At 46.0% G+C, this 18,660-nt stretch overlaps 1 protein-coding gene across 1 annotated transcript in view; it reads left to right on the top strand.

The window, feature by feature from the left end:
- DNAI1 (dynein axonemal intermediate chain 1) overlaps window positions 1-18,660 on the top strand; it is a 162,938-nt gene that overhangs the window by 84,328 nt on the left and 59,950 nt on the right. Inside the window, exon 15 of the mRNA XM_054186993.1 lies at window positions 16,624-16,713. Coding sequence (XP_054042968.1) covers window positions 16,624-16,713 — 90 coding nt within the window. The remainder of the gene's footprint in view (window positions 1-16,623; window positions 16,714-18,660) is intronic.

Raw genomic sequence — 18,660 nt, 5'->3', positions numbered from 1 at the left:
AGGAAATCTATGTTACACAAAAAGACAGCAGGTAAAATCAGGAGACAACTGAGTAAATCTGAACTTCTGCTTCAGATAGGATGGCAGAAAGTACCTTAGGTCAGAGTTGCTCATTAAAGATGAGAGGTGAAGGAAGCCCAAACTGACTGGAAGGCATTGGGATCTTTGAACATTTTGACATTCATCAACTGTCTAAACCATTTCATCTCTAATGCAAACAATACAGCTAAGTATTTAAATATTACTGGCTCACGTTTAGGAAGAGTTAGTCCTTGCAGACCTTATCTCTTTAATGGCTTTTGTCATGGGGACAAGTTTACTTCCTAAGTACATTGAGCTGATCCACTCTGTCTTGTTGCATGATTTTACAGTAAAACGTCAACAAATTTTTCCACAAAGGACAGAATAGCACTGAGAAACATCCTTTGCTTAGCAGCTCCCTTATCTGCAGATTACTGTCATAACTGAAACATTTGCATTTAAAAGAAAACCCAGATTTTAAGATAGGAACATTTTTCAATGAATTGATTTTTAAGTTTTTATATATATATATGTAAATCAAAGTAATTTTTATTTATATCTCTCCATCAGCTTTTACTCCCACTCAAAAGACTTGTCTGCTATACAAAGCAGTCTCATCTATTGCAGTGAAGGAAGCAGTCACAGTGTGTTGAACGTGACATGCAGTAAATTTGTGAGAGGTGGGACTGAATTTAAAATCAGACTGAACCTTCATTTCTGGAACTGGGGAACTGTACGTGAACCACAGAAATGAGAACCGCCAAAAGCCTTGAGAATGTCCTCTTCTTCCCATCATGCCATCAAAGATGTTTTGATATCATTCCCGAAATGCTTTCTTCAAAATGACTTTGAGCCATCTATCTGTCTTCACCAGTACTGACAGACTGGAGTCATTACCCGCTATGTCTTACACAGTACACGCCTCTTAATGCTTGTGAAAATGTTCTCTGTAATTCCCCCACCCTTCCAGCAGTATCACTATGCTGATTCCTGCACCAGCCTCTGATCCTTTTTTGCACTACTGTCGCTTAGTCAGAAATTCCCTAATTTTGACGTGTTTATGTTTTTTTTCTTCCTGTCTGTGTCCCTCTGCACTTGTCTGTATCACATTTCACCTTATTGTTTTCAGACTATGTGTCTGGTTTGACAAGATAACTTTGAATCCTGATCCTAACAGAGTCCTCTGTCTCTAAACCATGCCATCTGCAAATATTCTGTGTACTTTGCAATCCACTATGCAATTTACTAATGAAAATATTGAATAGAACTGGGCCCAGGACAGTCCCTTGTGGGAACCATCTAGAGATGTTCTCCCAAGTGGTTAGGAAATCACTGATTATAACTCTTGAAAATTCATTTTCAGTCACTCATCCACTTCATAGTAATTCTGTCTAGACCTTCTTTTCTCAGCTTGCTTCTGAAAACATCACAGGGAGTATACCAAAAGCCTTATAAAATTAAAGGCAAATCAAATCTACTCCTTGCCTGTACTCCTTTAGACCCGTTACCCTGCCAAGGAAGGAAATAAATTCTGTTTGACGAGATCTTTCCTTGACAAGCCACTACTCACTGTTCCGTATCATCTTATCCTGTGCCTACCTATGGTTGACTTAGTACTTTGTTCCAGCTCTCAAGTTCAGTGTCAGGCTGACTGGTCCACAGTCCTTTAACCTATCCTTCAAGACAAGTTTTGGTTTGGATTTTCTGGGGGCATTTTTGCCCTGTTCCTATCCTCCAGGACCTCTCCTGCCTTCTAGTTTTCATAGATAGTTGCTAATGATTCAGAGATTCCTTCAGCTGCTCCCTTAAGCACCGTAGGCTGAATTTCATCAGGCCTTGCAGGGTTGGATGTATCTGTCTTCTGTCAGCATTCTGACCTGTGGTCCTTAATTTTGTTAAATGTCTAGTTAAGATTTATCTTTTTATATAGCACTGAAAGAAAGAAGGCCTTAATACTTGGGCTTTACCTGTGGTTCGTCATGGGTCCTGCCTTCCTCTTTGTAAACAATAAATAGGGTCAACGAGGCAGAAGTTCAGATGAACCTTTCTGGGATATCTGATTTTGGCTCCACGCAGACACTGGCCTCCTGGACCAAAAAGTCACTTTACTGTCAAAAGAGACAGAGTCTCCAACTTCTTCTCCATGTAAGTGTCTCAGGCAGTGGCAGAAAGGTATTAGTGTGCCCCAACTCATGAGGGTTGCTTCTCTCCATGTTTCTGGATGTGCAAAGACTCTTGAGTCCAACAGTGGTAGCCCAGCTCGCCCCATATGGCAGACCAGATTCTTCCTCTCTGGGGCAGCTGCCCTGCTTTAGTTGTGGCTGGATTCATCCATTCACTGTGCTTTTACCAGCACTGTTTCTAGAGCTCAGGATGTGGATGGGGAAAGGGACTAGGCTTTCACAGCAGGGCTTCTGAGAACAAAATCAAGGACTAATGTCTTCTATGACAATGTTGACCAAAACTCTTTATCATTTTGGAGATCTTTTCTTCTTGGTAGACATTCCACAGCAAAAATGCTGTCTGCCTCCCAGTGTAATAGACAGGAATGATAAAGCCCTGATACAAACTAGCAATCTCTTTCTGAGCATGCACCATGGAGCAGGAGCCCTTTATGCTGTACCCTGCCATTCTGGCTTCAAGATGAGCATGCTGGTCACCCCATGGTTCTGGTCCCCCTCAATAAGGGACCAACTGGGGTTTACCATGGCTCCTCCCTGCCTGCCTGCCTGCCCAGGTTTACCTTTGGCAGGAAGCCCAGACCCATACGCAGCCAGGGCACAGCCAAATCTTCTCCTGACAAGTGGTATCACATGGCCAAAGTGCAATCAGGACCCAGGAGCTCCTTCTCCCTCAAGTATAGACTTAGCCAAAGAGGCTAACTGGGCTGCTTTGACTGCTTTGATCTAAATCTTGGAGTAAGCAGTCTGCACTCAGTTATCACAGCTGTTTAAAATCTTCATTATTGCCTCGAGTCAAAGTGGGTCACCTGGATTTAGCTAACTCTTTGCCTTTATCCTAACTAACCGTGGTGAGAAGTGAACCTTTCTGTCTTTCTTCTTCCGACCTCCACATAGGAAAACTTGCACTGCTGTCCAAGTTAGTACTGGGGAGTCCAGACTCTGCCCTGCTCCTCACTTCTAAAATTTGGTCTGCCTGTCTCTTGCTACATAAAGACTGATGCTGGAGTTATTTTGTATGTGAGTGAAGTAGCCTGTGCTTTCTAGGTGACTGAGTGAATAATTTTTGGAGGTCTCTTGTGACTGATTGCAGGACAGCAGCACTGCTTTTTGCAGGTATGTGCAAAAAAAGTGAAGCTACGTGCCTGGCCTTGGCTTCAGTTCTGGTGAGAAGGCCCACTTATGGTACTAGGCTGGGGTGGATGATAAGCAGCAAATGAAAAATAGCTAGCAATACCCGCAGTGGACATTTGGGGACTTTGTTGTAGAAGCACTACTTTGTCTGAGCAGCAAGGAGGGACAAACTATTTGCTCCAGCAAAACAGAAAGTCAGCGGACTCAGGATGAGCTGACTGTCATAGGAGACTTTCACTGCAGCAGATTCCTTGGGCAAACAGCAGAGGCAAGTGACACAGAGAGGGGAATAAACAAAAAAATGGCAATTTGTCATTGACAGGAGGAGAATGTGAAAGATTTCCACCCTGCTGGTAATGACTTGATGTTTCCAGGTACCAGTCTGCTGAAAGTTGATGGCAGGAACCAACAAGAAACACATTTGGAGGTGACAGAGGGAAGAAATGATAACTGTTTCTTAGATCAAATCAGAGACTGCTGTAGGGGAGTCCAGGAGAATATTCGCACCAGCGCACAGGCGAGATCAGCCTGGCTCCAGAAGATTCATGCAGAGATGCCGTTCGAAAAGCAAAAGCTCAGCTTGAATTGAAATTGGCCAGAGATGTCAAAAACTACAAAAAAGTGTTCATCAGGTACATAAAACCCAAGCAGAAACAGAAGGACATTATTGGCCTGCTCTTAAACAGGAGAGGTGAATTAATGCTGGAATTATTGGCTAATTAACCAATAATGCTGAAAAGGTGGAGGTTCTCAACACTTTCTTCAACTCTGTCTTTACCAGCGCTGTTGGGCCAGGCTGATGCAAACACAGACCCACCGTCAGTGAAGGAAGAGTTGGTATGTGAACTATTACAGGAGCTTGACTCCTACAATTCGATGCGCTGCGTTGTTATCCACCTGAGGGTGTTAAGAGGGCTGGCTGATGTCATTGCGAGGCCACTCTCCATAATCTTTGAGAAGTTGTGGAGATCGGGGGACATCCCAGAAAACTGGAAGAAGGCACATGTCACCCCCATCTACAAGAAGGGCTTAAAGGAGGATCGAGGAAATTACAGGCCCATCAGTCTTATTTCAGTCCCTGGGAAAGTTATGGATCGAATCCTCCCGGGGGCTATCGCAAGTCAAATGAAGCATGTGATTGGGAAAAACCAGCATGGATTCACCAACGGCAAATCATGCTTAACAAACCTGATTGCCTTCTATGACAAAGTAGCCTGCTCGGTTGATGTGGGGCGAGCAGTGGACATCGTCTACCTGGATTTCTCCAAGGCTTTTGATACAGTTTCCTATAGCCTCCTCCTAGAGAAACTGGTGCATTACAGTCTGGACGAGTGGTCTGTGCGGTGGGTGGGGAACGGTCTGACAGGCTGCACACAGAGGGTTCAAACTGCCAAACTGTCACAAGTGGGGTCCCCCAGGGATCGACCTGACAGAGAGACATGCAGCCGTCCAGGCGACGGGCTGCATGGAATGTCTGTCCCTCTGGCAGGAGGACAGCAAAGACAGTACCTGCGTGCGCTGTGACCAGGTAAATGATCTGCTCAGCCTGGTGGCTCAGCTTAAGGAGGAAGTGGAAAGGCTGAGGACCATTTGGGAGTGTGAAAGGGAGATTGATCGGTGGAGCCACACCCTGCCATCCTTAGGGAAAAAGCAGCAGGAGGAGGCTCCATGAGAGGTAGAGGATCCCCTGCCCTCTTGTCACCAGGCAGAAGGAGGGGAACCAGGAGAGGATGGGGGGAATGGAAGCAGGTACCTGCTCAGGGCAGCAGGAGAGCCCCCGCCAGACCCCCCATGCCCCCCCAGGTGCCCGTACAGAACAGATATGGGCCTCTGGAGACAGATGATGAGGGAATTAAGGATGTTGATAAAGCCCCATCCAGGGAGTTGCCAAAGCAGCCAGCTCCATGCATTAAGACTGCTTCTGTGAAGAGCAGGAGGAGGGCAATAGTCATAGGGGGGTCCATTCTGAGGGGAACTGAGGGTCCCAAAGGAAGGCTGGACCCTTCCCACAGGGAGCTCTGCTGCCTCCTTGGGGCCCATGTTAGGGATATAGCCAGGAAGGTTCCTGGCCTGATACGGCCCTCAGATTATTACCCTCTTTTGATCTTACAGGCAGACAGTGAGGATCTGGAGAGTAGAAGTCTGAGGGCAAAGAAGAAAGATTTCAGGGCCTTGGGACGGCTTGTCAAGGGTTTGGGAGCACAAATTGTGTTCTCCTCTGCCATTCCAGTTTTGGGGACTGACGAATGGGTAAACAAGAAAATCAGACAGATCAATACCTGGCTCCAAAACTGGTGTTACGAGCAGGGCTTTGGGTTCAGTGATCATAGTTTGATCTGCAGGACACCGGGCCTGCTCACTAAGAATGGGAAAACCCTATCCCACAAGGGGAAACTGGTACTAGGCCAAGAGTTAGCAAGGGTCATGGACAGGGCTTTAAACTAGAATCGAAGGGGGAAGGAGATAAAACCAGGCCCACTAGTAATGAGCCTAGGGATAAAGGACCAAGGATAGGGGTGAAATCGGTAGCCCAGCTCAGGTGCATCTACACGAATGCACATAGCATGGGCAACAAACGGGATGAGCTGGAAGCCATTTTGCAGCAGGACAGCTACAATGTAGTCACCATCATGGAAACGTGGTGGGATGACTGTCATGACTGGAATGCTGCAATGGACGGCTATAAGCTCTTCAGAAGGGATAGGCAAGGAAGGAGAGGCGGGGGGGTGGCTCTGTACATTAGGGAATGTTTTGATTGTATAGAGCTAGATTCCAGTGATGATAAAGTCGAGTGTTTATGGGTAAGGATGAAGGGGAAGGCAAATAAGGGAGATCTTGTGCCGGGAGTATGCTACAGACCACCCGACCAGGATGAGGAGACAGATGAAGTATTCTATAAGCAGCTGGCTGAAGTCTCACAATCGCCAGCCCTTGTTCTGGTTGGGGACTTCAACTTGCCGGGTATCTGCTGGAAATACAACACATCAGAGAGCAGGCAGGCTAGGAGGTTCCTCGTGTGCATGGAAGATAACTTCCTGACACAACTGGTAGGTGAGCCCACCAGGGGAGGTGCCTCGCTAGACCTACTGTTCACAAACAGAGAAGGACTAGTGGGAGATGTGGTGGTCGGAGGTCGTCTTGGGTTTAGTGATCATGAAATGGTCAAGTTCTCAGTTCATAGCGATGTAAGCAGGGGGGTTAGCAAAACCTCCACCTTGGACTTCCAGAGGGCAGACTTTAGCCTGTTCAGAACACTGGTTGAGAGAGTCCCTTGGGAGATAGTCCTGAAGGGCAAAGGGGTCCAGGAAGGCTGGACGCTCTTCAAGAAGGAAATCTTAAAGGCCCAGGAGCAGGCTGTCCCCAAGTGTCACAAGTTTAAAGGGCAGGGAAAATGGCCAGTCTGGATGAACAAGGAACTTCTGATGGGACTTAGGAATAAAAGGAGGGTTTATCACCTTTGGAAGAAGGGACAGGCACCTCAGGAGGAGTACAGAGATCTCATTAGGTTATACAGAGAGAAAACTAGGAAGGCAAAAGCCCAGCTGGAGCTCAACTTGGCCACTAACATAAAGGACAACAAAAAAAGTTTTTATAAATACATCCACAAAAAGAGACCCACGGAGAATCTCCATCCCTTACTGGATGGGGGACGGGGGGGAGTTGCAACCAAGGATGAGAAGGCTGAGATACTTAATGCCTTCTTTGCCTCTGTCTTCAACAGTCAGACCAGCTATCCCCAGGGTGTTCAGCCTCCTGAGCTGGAAGACAAGGATGGAGAGCAGAACAATCCACCCATAATCCAGGAGGAAGTAGTCAATGATCTGCTTCTGCACCTAGACTCACATAAGTCTATGGGGCCGGATGGGATTCACCCAAGAGTACTCAGGGAGCTGGCGGGAGAGCTCACCAAGCCTCTCTCCACCATTTATCAACAGTCTTGGTCAACAGGGGAGGTACCAGATGACTGGAGGGTGGCTAATGTGATGCCCATCTACAAGAAGGGTCGGAAAGAGGATACAGGGAACTACAGGCCTGTCAGCCTGACCTCGGTACCAGGAAAGATCACGGACAGGATTATCTTGAGTGAGCTCTCATGGCAAGTGCAGGGCAGCCAAGGGATCAGGGCCAGCCAGCATGGGTTTAGGAAAGGGAGGTCCTGCTTAACCAACCTGATCTCTTTCTATGACCACGTGACCCGCCTTCTGGATATGGGGAAGGCTTTGGACGTTGTCTATCTGGAGTTTGGTAAGGCCTTTGACACTGTACCCCCACAGCATTCTCCTGGAGAAGCTGGTGAATCATGGCGTAGACAAGTGTACTCTTCGCTGGGTAAAAAACTGGCTGGATGGCCATGCCCAGAGAGTTGTGATTAATGGGGTGAAATCCTCTTGGCGGCCGGTCACCAGTGGTGTCCCTCAGGGCTCAGTTTTGGGGCCAGTCTTGTTCAATATCTTTATTGATGATCTAGACAAGGGGATTGAATGCACCCTCAGTAAGTTTGTGTATGACACCAAACTAGGTGGGAGTGCTGATCTGTTTGAGGGTCGGAAGGCTTTACAGAGGGATCTAGACAGGTTGGATCGATGGGCCAAGGCCAATGGGATGAGGTTAAATAAGGCCAAGTGCCGGGTCCTGCATTTTGGTCACAACAACCCCGGGCAACGCTACAGGCTTGGGGCTGAGTGGCTGGAAAGCTGCCCGGCAGAAAAGGACCTGGGGGTGTTAGTGGACAGCCGGCTTAACATGAGCCAGCAGTGTGCCCAGGTGGCCAAGAAGGCCAACAGCATTCTGGCTTGTATCAGGAATAGCGTGGCCAGCAGGAGTAGGGAAGTGATCGTGCCTCTGTACTCGGCACTGGTGAGGCCTCACCTCGAGTACTGTGTTCAGTTCTGGGCCCCCCTGTACAAGAGGGACACTGAAGTGCTGGAGCGTGTCCAGAGGAGAGCTACCAGGCTGGTGAGGGGTCTGGAGACCAAGTCATATGAGGAGAGGCTGAGGGAGCTGGCCATGTTTAGTTTGGAGAAGAGGAGGCTGAGGGGAGACCTCATTGCCCTCTACAACTACCTGAAAGGAGGCTGTAGAGAGGCAGGGGTTGGCCTCTTCTCCCAAGTGAATAATGACAGGACCAGAGGAAATGGTCTGAAGCTGCGGCAGGGGAGGTTTAGATTAGGTATTAGGAAGAATTACTTTACTGAAAGAGTGGTCAGGCACTGGAACAGCCTGCCCAGGGAGGTGGTTGAATCACCATCCCTGGAGGTATTTAAGAAACATGTAGATTTGGCACTTCAGGGCATGCTCTGGTGGCAGAGATTGTAGGGGGGTTTTTTGTGTGTGTATGGTTGGACTCGATGATCTCAAAGGTCCCTTCCAACCATGAAGATTCTATGATATTGGGCCCAATTGTTTATTATCTTCATAAGTGATCTGGATAATTGGATCGAGTATACCCCAACACAAGTTTGCCAATGATACCAAACTAAGCAGGGAAGTGGACACTTGGGAAGGGAGATCCACCCTGCAGGAAGACCTGGATAGGCTGGAAGAGTGAGCTAACAAGAACCTGATGAAGTTCAACAAGGACAAGTGTAAGGTCTTGCATCTGGGAAAACACAATCCACGAGTGCAGTGCAGGCTGGGATCTACCCCTCTGGGGAGCAGCTCTGTGGAAAGGGACCTGGGGGGCCTGGTGGATGACAAACTCAGTATGAGTGAACAGTGTGTGTCTGCAGCAAGGAAAGCCAACAGGATGCTGAGCTGCATCAAACAAGGGCGTCACCAGCAGAGATAAAGATGTCATTATCCCACTCTACTCAGCACTTGTCAGGTCATGCCTGGAATACTGTGGTACCCACTATACAAAAAGATGTGGACAGGCTGGAGAGGGTCCAGGGAAGCGCCACAAAGATGATCAAAGGACTGGGAAGCCTGCCATATGAGGAAAGGCTGAGCGAAGTGGGTTTTTTTCATCCTTGTGAAAAGAAAGACTACGGGACACTTTATCACCCTGTTCCAGTATTTAAAGGGTGGCTACAAAGAACATGGAGACTCCCTTTTTACAAGGAAAAGACAAGGGGTAATGGGTACGAGTTACTCCTGGGAAGATTCCAATTGTACACAAGAGGAAAATTTTTCACAATGGGAACAATCAGCCATTGGAATAATCTCCCCAGGGAAGTGACAGATTGGACAATTTTAAGATTCCTCTGGACAGGGTGCTGGGCCATCTTGTCTAGACTGTGCATTTGCCACGAAAGGTTGGACCAGATGATCCTTGAGGTCCCTTCCAACTTGCTGTTCTATCATTCTATGACCTATGGAGCAATTTATCATAGATCAGCACTTCAGCTTGAGCCCTCAGCATGATGCTGAGGCAGACTGAAAAACAGGATAGCAGTGAAATGGAGAAAATACCCCCTACACAGAACAAAGGTGCCCACTAGGTGTTGGACTAACACTCCAGGGTTGCGTGAATACTCCTGGTTGGAGTTTGGTCTGTCTGCCTCTGCAAGCCACTACACTGTGTTCATCTGTCAGCTGGTGACCTGGGCCATGAGAGCTTGTTCTCTTGCTAAATCCAGCACATGTTCAGCTCTTCTAGCCTGAGAGAGACCCAGAGCTCTGCTGCTTCTTTGCTTTGGCCCAAGTTTATTCATAAAGACATTGGGAAATGTGGTTTTGACAGTGGGTTTGCGTCTGTGCTGTGCTGCCAGGGCAGGCACAGCCAGAGCGAGCTGAGAGCGTGTTCCCTCACTGTGTTTGCATGCTTGCTCAAGGAGCAGATGTTTGCCAGTGAGTAAAAGTCTTCAGCCAGCGTAAGTGTAAGGAAAAGTGTCTGAATCTGCCTGCTTAGCCTCGTGTGCCCAAGGTATGAAAATAGGGTGGCTGGGAGAGCCCGGAGGGGCTGGGAAGCACTTGTGCTCCCGTCATGCACAGCTGGGCTCCTGCAAGAGTCTGTGGCTCTGGTCAGCTACAGAGCCAGATGGGTGAGCTCCCTGAACTGCTGGGCTGGGCAGAATGGCGAGGTCTCTGAGACAGGTCTATATGGATGCATCTACAGCTCGGCAGTGAATTACAAAAAAAACCTCTAGAAGCACAGAAACAAGGACATGTGTCTAAAACTGAGTATTAGAGAAAAGCACAAAGACAAATTAATACAGCGAAAGTGAAGGTGCAAGATGAGCTGTGATTACCCTGGGTCATAAAAGCAAAGGGGGAAATGTTTGGGAAGTGTCTTAGAAGTTAAAAGAATGAAGAATATAGGCTCACTACTAAAGCAAGCTTTTGCCTAATACTGAGTGCTATGGAGAAGGATGAAATATTTGATGCTGTATTGTTTAATCTTACAATAAGTGTCTGAGACTGGCTGCTTAGTGTGATTAATGGAACAAGAGGATGAAAGCACAGGTCAGAATAGGGAAAGAGCATGTTAAAGAATATTCAGATGAGACAGGTTCTTGCTCATCAGCCAGATTGGCTTAAACATACCCCGGAGTACTTAAAGAACTAGCCAGATCAATTTCAGATCACTAACAAGCATTTTAGGGAGTTTTTGGGCTACATCCATCCTGTATTTTAGGCAGAGACTACTGTTTATGTGCAAGTCCTTTTACAGCATCTGAGCTGATTGAGTACCTTGACTCAGAGGCAAGGTTGGGGTGTGCTCTAGGGCACGGATGAATGGAAGGATCACTCTGCTGTTGCCTATGGACTCAGACCTGTGACGTGGGAAGACAGGAATAGTGGTAGATATAAAGTCTGCTGTCATCAATCCCAAAATGCTTTTCAGGGATGCTGTAGAGCCAATGTCTGGCAAAAGAGGTTTCCGTAGGTGCTTTCCTCAAAGGGACTGTCCTTGCATGCAGGAGGGACAGTGACATGGACAGGGTACCAAAGCCCAGAGCCCACTGTCCGGACAATTCACCCAGGCTAGAGGCATCCTAAGCCAGCCACAGGGACTTGCAAAATGTGGATGATAGCACAGCAGTGCATCAGGCTGCACTCTGCCCTGTAGGACAAACGTGGCCATGAACATGGAAAAGGTCTCAAAGGGCTGGAAGAAGTGAAAAATATCTGGAGGAAAACGGTAGGATTGGACTCAGGGAATTACTGACCAGACAGACCAATTTCAATGACTGGATAAACATTGGAACAAATGGCAAAACCATTGGTAAATGTCTAGATAATAAGGTGATTCAGAGAAGATGACATGGATTTGTCCGGAATAAATTGTCAAGCCAGTATAATTTCTTTTCTTTCTTTTGTTTTAGAGAAATGGGCCGCATGAGAAGCGTGAGGCAGTCAAAGTTATCACCTCTATCCATCTTGACTTGACTAAAGCTTTTGATCCAGACTCACACAGTGACATTCTTATAACCAAAGCAGAGAAATATGAATTAGGTAAAATCATCGTAAAGAGGCAGCTCAGGTGGCTCAGGCAGTGTGCTCAAAGAACAGTGATACAGAGCTTGCTGTCATACTCTGAAGATGTTTCAAGTGAGACCCTCCAGCTGTCAGTTCTGACCTTCTTTTGGTCAATACTTTCATTAACAACTCCAATTACAGAATAGGGAAACGCCCTTGGGAGGACAAGGCACTCTGCAGGACATGATTATGTTCAAAATGATCTTGATAAATTGGAAGAAAGACCCAAAATCAATGTGATTAAATCCAATAAAGACATGAGCAAATACTATGTTTAGAAAGAAGAAATTAATGCACAGATGCAAAACAGGGGATGACTGGTTAGGCAGCGCGGTGCTAGAAGGGGAGAGTATAGCAGATCACCGTCAATGGTCAGCAATGCAATACTGTTGCACAAAGCCATGTGTCATTCTGATTTATTAGCAGGAATATAAGACAGAAGAGGTTGTAACTCCTCTCTGCTAGTGTCTAGGAATGGCCCTGTACCGTGTGTTTGCTGCTGCAGAGGGGGACTGAAGGGTAAGAAAAGGAATGGTTCCTCCTTGGAAAGCAGGAACTGGAAGCAGCGATTGAAGCAATTGGTTTTGTTGGGTTGGGAAAAAAGTTGAAAGGACACAGAAACGTTTTCTTGCTCATTTGAAGACTGTTATAAAAAGGGAAAAAAACTGTTGTTCTCTGTGTCCACTGTGGAGATGGTAAGGAGTAATTGCCTTGACTTGTGATAAAGGAATTTTCCTATATAAGGCAAATTAAGCACTGACATATCTACAGGGAAGTTGTTGAGTGCCTGTTGTTGCAGACTTGTGAGAACAGCCTATGCATATTGTCACCAATGGTAGCAGTGTGTCTGATCCTGCCTCAGAGAGGAATAGATATCACTTTTGTGTCCCTCCAAACCCTGCCTTGCCATGATGACTTTGCCAAGGACTGTACTGATCGCCAGGTTGGCAATGAAAGGAATTTGTCCCCAGGTCATATTGGCAGGGACTTTCCTTAGCAGCTCAAGGAGTTGTTTGCTTGCTGGAGTCATCTGAGCACCTCACTTGGCCAGTTAGTGAAAGGGTAGCATGGGGATTTGATAATGCCTTTGTCTTTCCTCTACTCTACCTGTGGCAGACTTTGTTTGGTTTTTTAGGTATTGAATGACCAAAATGCTCTATTTCACTTAGGGCAGGTGTCAGCAGGGACATGGTATGCCAATGCTGGCGAAGGGCTCCTTGAAGGACGATTAATAGAAAGAGAAGGAATTGCTCGTCAGTCAATGTGCATGTGTTGCATGTGGCACCCCGCAGTTGAGCTTTGGCAAGCCGAGGGCCAGCCGGGGGTATTTGTGTTTGCAGTAGCAGGTGTCACCTTCCAAGAAAGGCAGGCAAATCCTGCCTCTGGCAGCCTCATGGCTGGGATGATTTTGACCTGTATTTTGTCTGTGTGAGAGACTAACAGCCTCCGTGCCATGAAAACTGATCAAGCATTATTTCTTTTGTAGGAATGACATCAGAAACATGGGAATTTCCAAATCAGATTGGATAAATGGTCTCTAATCTCCTGTTGGAGAGAAGCTATTACCAGCTGCCATAGACAGGGATGATAGTGTTCCCTTGCTAGGAATCTATGGATTATTGCCCTGCTAACCTGCTGTACATAGCAGTGAATGTGCAGGTTCTAATCTTTATTTTTCTATGAACAAATAGGTGATTGAATAGTCTCAACTTCTTTATAAATAAACAGTCTTTAAGGAACAAAAATTAAAAAGCAGTAGGCTCTTCTCACAGTAATGAGTTTCACACATTAATTTTGCACTGCAAAAACAGCCAGGTTAAAGATCACACTGAAAAAATTGCAGCAGATCCTTGATTTTATGACAGGTCCCATTGTGATCTGGCACAGCAAATGACTTGCTCCTCTGTGTTTACTTGTCTCCTTTCTGTTGTTTACACACACTTTCATTTCTCGTGTGGTTCTTTACTCTTACTGTAGCATAATTGAACTTTTGCTGTAAATTGTCTCATGTGGCCAAAATCCTCTCTTGATTATCACATGCTTCAGGAAAGAATTAACTCCTTGCCACTACACACACAATTGCCTGGTTCTCTCGTCAAATGCCCCACCTGCACAGCATGGATACCGCTAATGATGGGAGGCTGTGCCATGTTCACAGGCCTCTGGGAGCAGAGAAAAGGCCAGTTCTGAGCAGACGCCCGATTTGATTGCAGTATCATGAAGGCTAATTACTCTAATAAGTGTTCATGGGATTCAGAGATCAGGAGAAAAAAGATCACAAACACTATTAAGATGTCAGAGGTGTTGAAGGAAAATTGAAAGTATTAAGTGCCAACTTCTGTTTTCTGAAATTCAGGCTAACGTCATTGAGAGCTGCTGACAGTCATCTGAGGGCACATCCTGATGCCCCTGTGGGACTGTGTTCAAGCTGTCTACAATATGTACCTAACTCAGGTACTGTTGGTTGCTTTGAATATAGGAGCAAGAGGCCCCCAAGAAAATCAGCCTACTTGCTTTTGGGGGCTGTTAATTCCACCTGTCTGTGTAACGGATGAAGAGAAGTAGTTGTGACACCTGAGTACCAATAGAAAACTTGACTAGATCTCCATCATGGAGAGGGTATTTGGAGTGGGCAAACCCTGGAGAAAAGCTCGTTGCATGGGGAATGCTGAAAGGAATTCGCTTGGGAAAAAAACCCATGAGCTCATGACAGTGCTTACATTGTTGGTCACCTCCAGACGAGGTTTCTGCAACATGTGTTTGCATAGACATGAGGACTCAGAAGTTGTGTCTGCACAGGTTGATAGGGGTGGACTGCAGATGCTGAACATTCATCCATGTGTCTCCCACTGGTGTGATGGGCTGTCACTTGGCTCTAGCTCGAGTGCAAAATGTCTCCCCTGTACTTGGCAAGAGTGTAGCTGGGAACTCAGCTGCAATAATGAGTGCCTGGACGTAGGCTCTGACAGGGGGCGAGCTGGGACTCTCCCTACAGAGAGAGTCTAGACCAGCTCAGATCCTACTTGTGTGCGTTGTGTCAGCAACCTGGATGGTGGCTGTAGACTTCAGGACAGCTCAGACTCAAATAAAAACATCTTATTGTCAGACAATTCTAGAGCGGCATTTATAAAATTCTGGTTGGAAACATGACCCTTTTTCTGTGCCCAGTATGAGCATGTATTTATAACCAGTTCCCCCTGAACTCTGCGTTTCTCACTTTGAATTAATGCTACTCACTACACCAGCCCCTTTATCTGAAGCAGCTGCTGGTGACCATCATTGTCAGCAGTAGCTTATGATCCCAGGGAGATGTTCCTGGAATAAATATACCCTGCACATTTTGTGCACCATGGCCAGCCTTGGAAATCACTGTTATCCATATGTGCTGTTGAACCTGTCTTTTTATCGCTAGCCATTTTATTCTGGGCCATACTGAATTACGCCATTCCTTTAATGCCAAATAGCAGAAGTGGTTCTAGTTGGAGACTTATGATTTCTCCCGTGCAAGGATGTTCCAAGGTATATGTCACTTGAGACTGTTCAGTTGCATCTTACGGACATGAAACCGGCATTTTGATGTATTCTCAGATGGATTCCTTTTATGTTTTATTTTTTCTTCCTCAGAATAGTGTGTTCTAGGTAGGAAACCTGTTCACCAGAGGATTAATTAATCTTTGGCGAGTCTCTTGCTCCACAGAACTTTATGGTACAAACAATTTTACAAAACAGAATTAACACTGTTTTTCCCAAGGAAGTATCATCACAATACCCAGTCTGTGTAATTAAAGTATTGAGAATGCTGCTTGTTTTCTGAAATAGCTGGTCATAGATAGAGTATTTGGTAAGCTCTAGGATAATCGTGCCCATTTATCACATTTATGGGATGATGTTTAGGGAAATGTATCTGCTGCACTGCTTGGACAGGAACAGATATACCTTTGAAAACCTCAGCAGAACATGCTGAAGTGCTTGTCCCCATTCTGAACTGACAGATGCCCACAGGAGTGTGTGCTGACAGGCCCAGTGACAAGTCATCCTTTTCCCTTCAGTCTGATTGAATTCCCAGATCTGAAAATTGAGCGTTCTTAATGCTTTTGGTCTAACTGAAATGTCTCTTCTAAACTGTAAGCCATTTATCTGAGTTCTAATCTCTCCTGCTGAGCTGTCACAGTCAAAAGGCAAATCTCCTTACCAGGCAGACAGATGCTCTGAAGGTGTAGGGAGGATTTCAATTTTAATGGAGACATTTTCATCTCTCTGAAACAGAAGTGCCCCAAGGACCCATGTCACACTGCAAGGGCTTGTCTGCACCCCACATAGGGACAGAAAGCTAATTTGAGGTTGTCCAGCTGAAGGGTAGCCATATGGCACTGGACTTGGACTAATTAGCCAAATGGGAAAGGGTTAGTTTGGGCAGGGTCAGTGATGTACTCGGGTGTCTTGGGGACCTTTCTGCAGCACTGCTGGTGGTGTTTGGAGATATTTTGGGGATCTCTGGGATGGTGTTGTGCTGTAGTGCAGAGTGCTGCATAGCTCAGACACCTCACAAGGCCCATCCTTGATGGCAATACTCCTGTTGCTGCTGGGGGAGATGCCTGTGGGGAGGTGCAGACTCCCCACGGGCTGGGCTCTGCCTGCTCTGCAGCATACCTGCAGGGAAGTGAGCAATGGAAGTGCTAGGGGCAAGTCTGAAACTGCCTGTGGAGGTTAAGTGCGTTCATACATGCTGTGCAACAGCATTGCGCCTCTGGGATGGAAACCAGCTGCTTTTCAGCAAGGATTTCAGAAGACCCCACTGAGGGCATGGGACTCTGTCCTGCTAATGCTGAGTGCCCTGTGCTGACTGAGACTCTCTTCTTGTTTTAAGGTCAAGTGGCAGAAGGATGACATGGACAACAATTTGAACTTCTTCTCTGTCTCTTCGGATGGGCGGATTGTTTCATGGACTTTAGTTAAGGTAAAAAATAGGTGGCTATTTCTTTTCCCAGCCAAATTATAACCAATTCTCCCCAAAGTTCAATGATGCATTGGTTTTATATTTATTCATAACGAACCAGGTTTGAAAAGAAGTGGCAGCAAAAGAGTGCAGATGCAGTCTCAGCTGCACTCCTGGGGCTCCATGTTCATCTCCGAAATGAGCAGAACCAGCCTACTCCTTGCTCAGGACCTAACCTTCGTCACACCTGCATCTGTAGCACCCAATGGGCCTGAGTACGAGAGATCATTTTCTTGCTTTGCAGCTGAAGAAATTCAAGACGGGTCCTTGCTCTGAAACTTTCCTTGTCCCAGGAGGGTCATTCAGAGACAGAGCAGAATAATCTGCTTTATTCCCTGGCTTCATGACTCTCACCCCCAAAATGCTCCCCTACAGACTGCAATTCAGAATGGAAGAAGGAAGATGCAAATTTCTCCCCTTGTGGCCAAAATAGCACAAAGTAAACGCACATTTTCAGTAGGATGGCAACATGCAATCAGACAGCCAGAGGGTTCCCCCCTGCCATGACATTGCCAGCTCACAGTCAAGACAACCTTTGTTAACTCATTTGCATGCCCTGCCTTTGATCGCTTTTTCTTTTGGAACACATATGTTGATAGAAACTTAAGATTAATGTCCCTAAATGACCCTTAGATTTATGTCTCTGATTCTCAACATGTGTTTTTTCTATCAGCTATTTAATTTTGCATTTCGAAGATTTCAAGATCTTTTACTTAAAAAATAATTGAATAGCTCTTAATATGAGTTTGAAGCAGCTGTCCCATTATTCCCCAGCAAGCAAAGAAATTTCTTTACATCCTTAGGTGCTCGTTTTTTCAAACTGTTATACCAAGCTGCTTAAGTCTTCTCTGTTCTGAAAATTTCAGTCCTTGCTGCCACGGGTGGGGATTCATGTCTAGCATTATATGTAAATCTTAGTCTTATGTTCACTTCAGGAGTGGGAGCCTCTTCTAATAAACACAGTAGGTGCATGCAGATGGCATTGATTATTAAGTTCTTTTTTATAAACTTCCCTAGGTTGATACATGCTGCTGTAGATAAAAAAATCCCTCCTGCAAGTGTGTCCCAAGTCCATCTCCCACAATAGCTCTCAGAGCTCCCTAGAAAGGGACAAGCTAACATTGTCCCAGCACTCACCTCATGTTTTATCCCCTGTATAGAAATGGCCAAAAGACTTATGTTGAAGTGGGTAATACACACCTGCAGCTAAACACATCCAGTTGAGGTGACTGGGCAGGTTACACCTATCAGCTAGCCCCAGTAACCGAGTGTGCTCATCCTGCTCCACTTATGAGGCAAGAAACACTGGGTTAAGCCTCTTACTTCAGAGAAATGATGCAACTGGGACAACCTAAGAGTCTGCAGATGGACTCTGAAGGCAGCTCACCTGGTAGAGGGTCTTTTGCAACGTTTCAGTGATTCATCTGTGCTTAACTGTGTTGCCACATCATAAGCTGTTGAGGTTTTTTTGTCCCTTGAGCACATAGATATATCTACTTAAGCATCCTTGGTGTGACTTCTAAGACCTGCATCTGCTTAGCAGAATTTTATTTCTACTTATTCCTTGCACTCCTCTTATAAACTTGGCCACACCCATGTGAAAAGCACTGTTTTAAGATTTTTTTTCAGGTGAAGTTACCTCTGAAATTGCCAGAGCTAGTATGTACTTAGCAGGCAGGGGTGGAAAACAGCAGTTTTAGGTGCTGTCTAGTTTCTTTCTTTGGAGGGAGATTCAACAGGAAAAGCAAGAAACAGAATGAAAAGGGCATTTTGTTACAATTTGAGGGTTTGTACCCAGCAAAGAGAAATGGGAAATCTGCTTGAATTCCAGTTTTACAAAAGAGCTATCTCTGGGTTTTATTTAGAATAAAGTTGAAGAGACTCCAGAGGTCTCCTATTCTGCAAATC

This window comes from Rissa tridactyla, chromosome Z (assembly GCF_028500815.1).
Source record: "Rissa tridactyla isolate bRisTri1 chromosome Z, bRisTri1.patW.cur.20221130, whole genome shotgun sequence".
NCBI classification, from domain to species: domain Eukaryota; kingdom Metazoa; phylum Chordata; class Aves; order Charadriiformes; family Laridae; genus Rissa; species Rissa tridactyla.
This window is presented reverse-complemented; position numbering and strand designations above follow the sequence as displayed.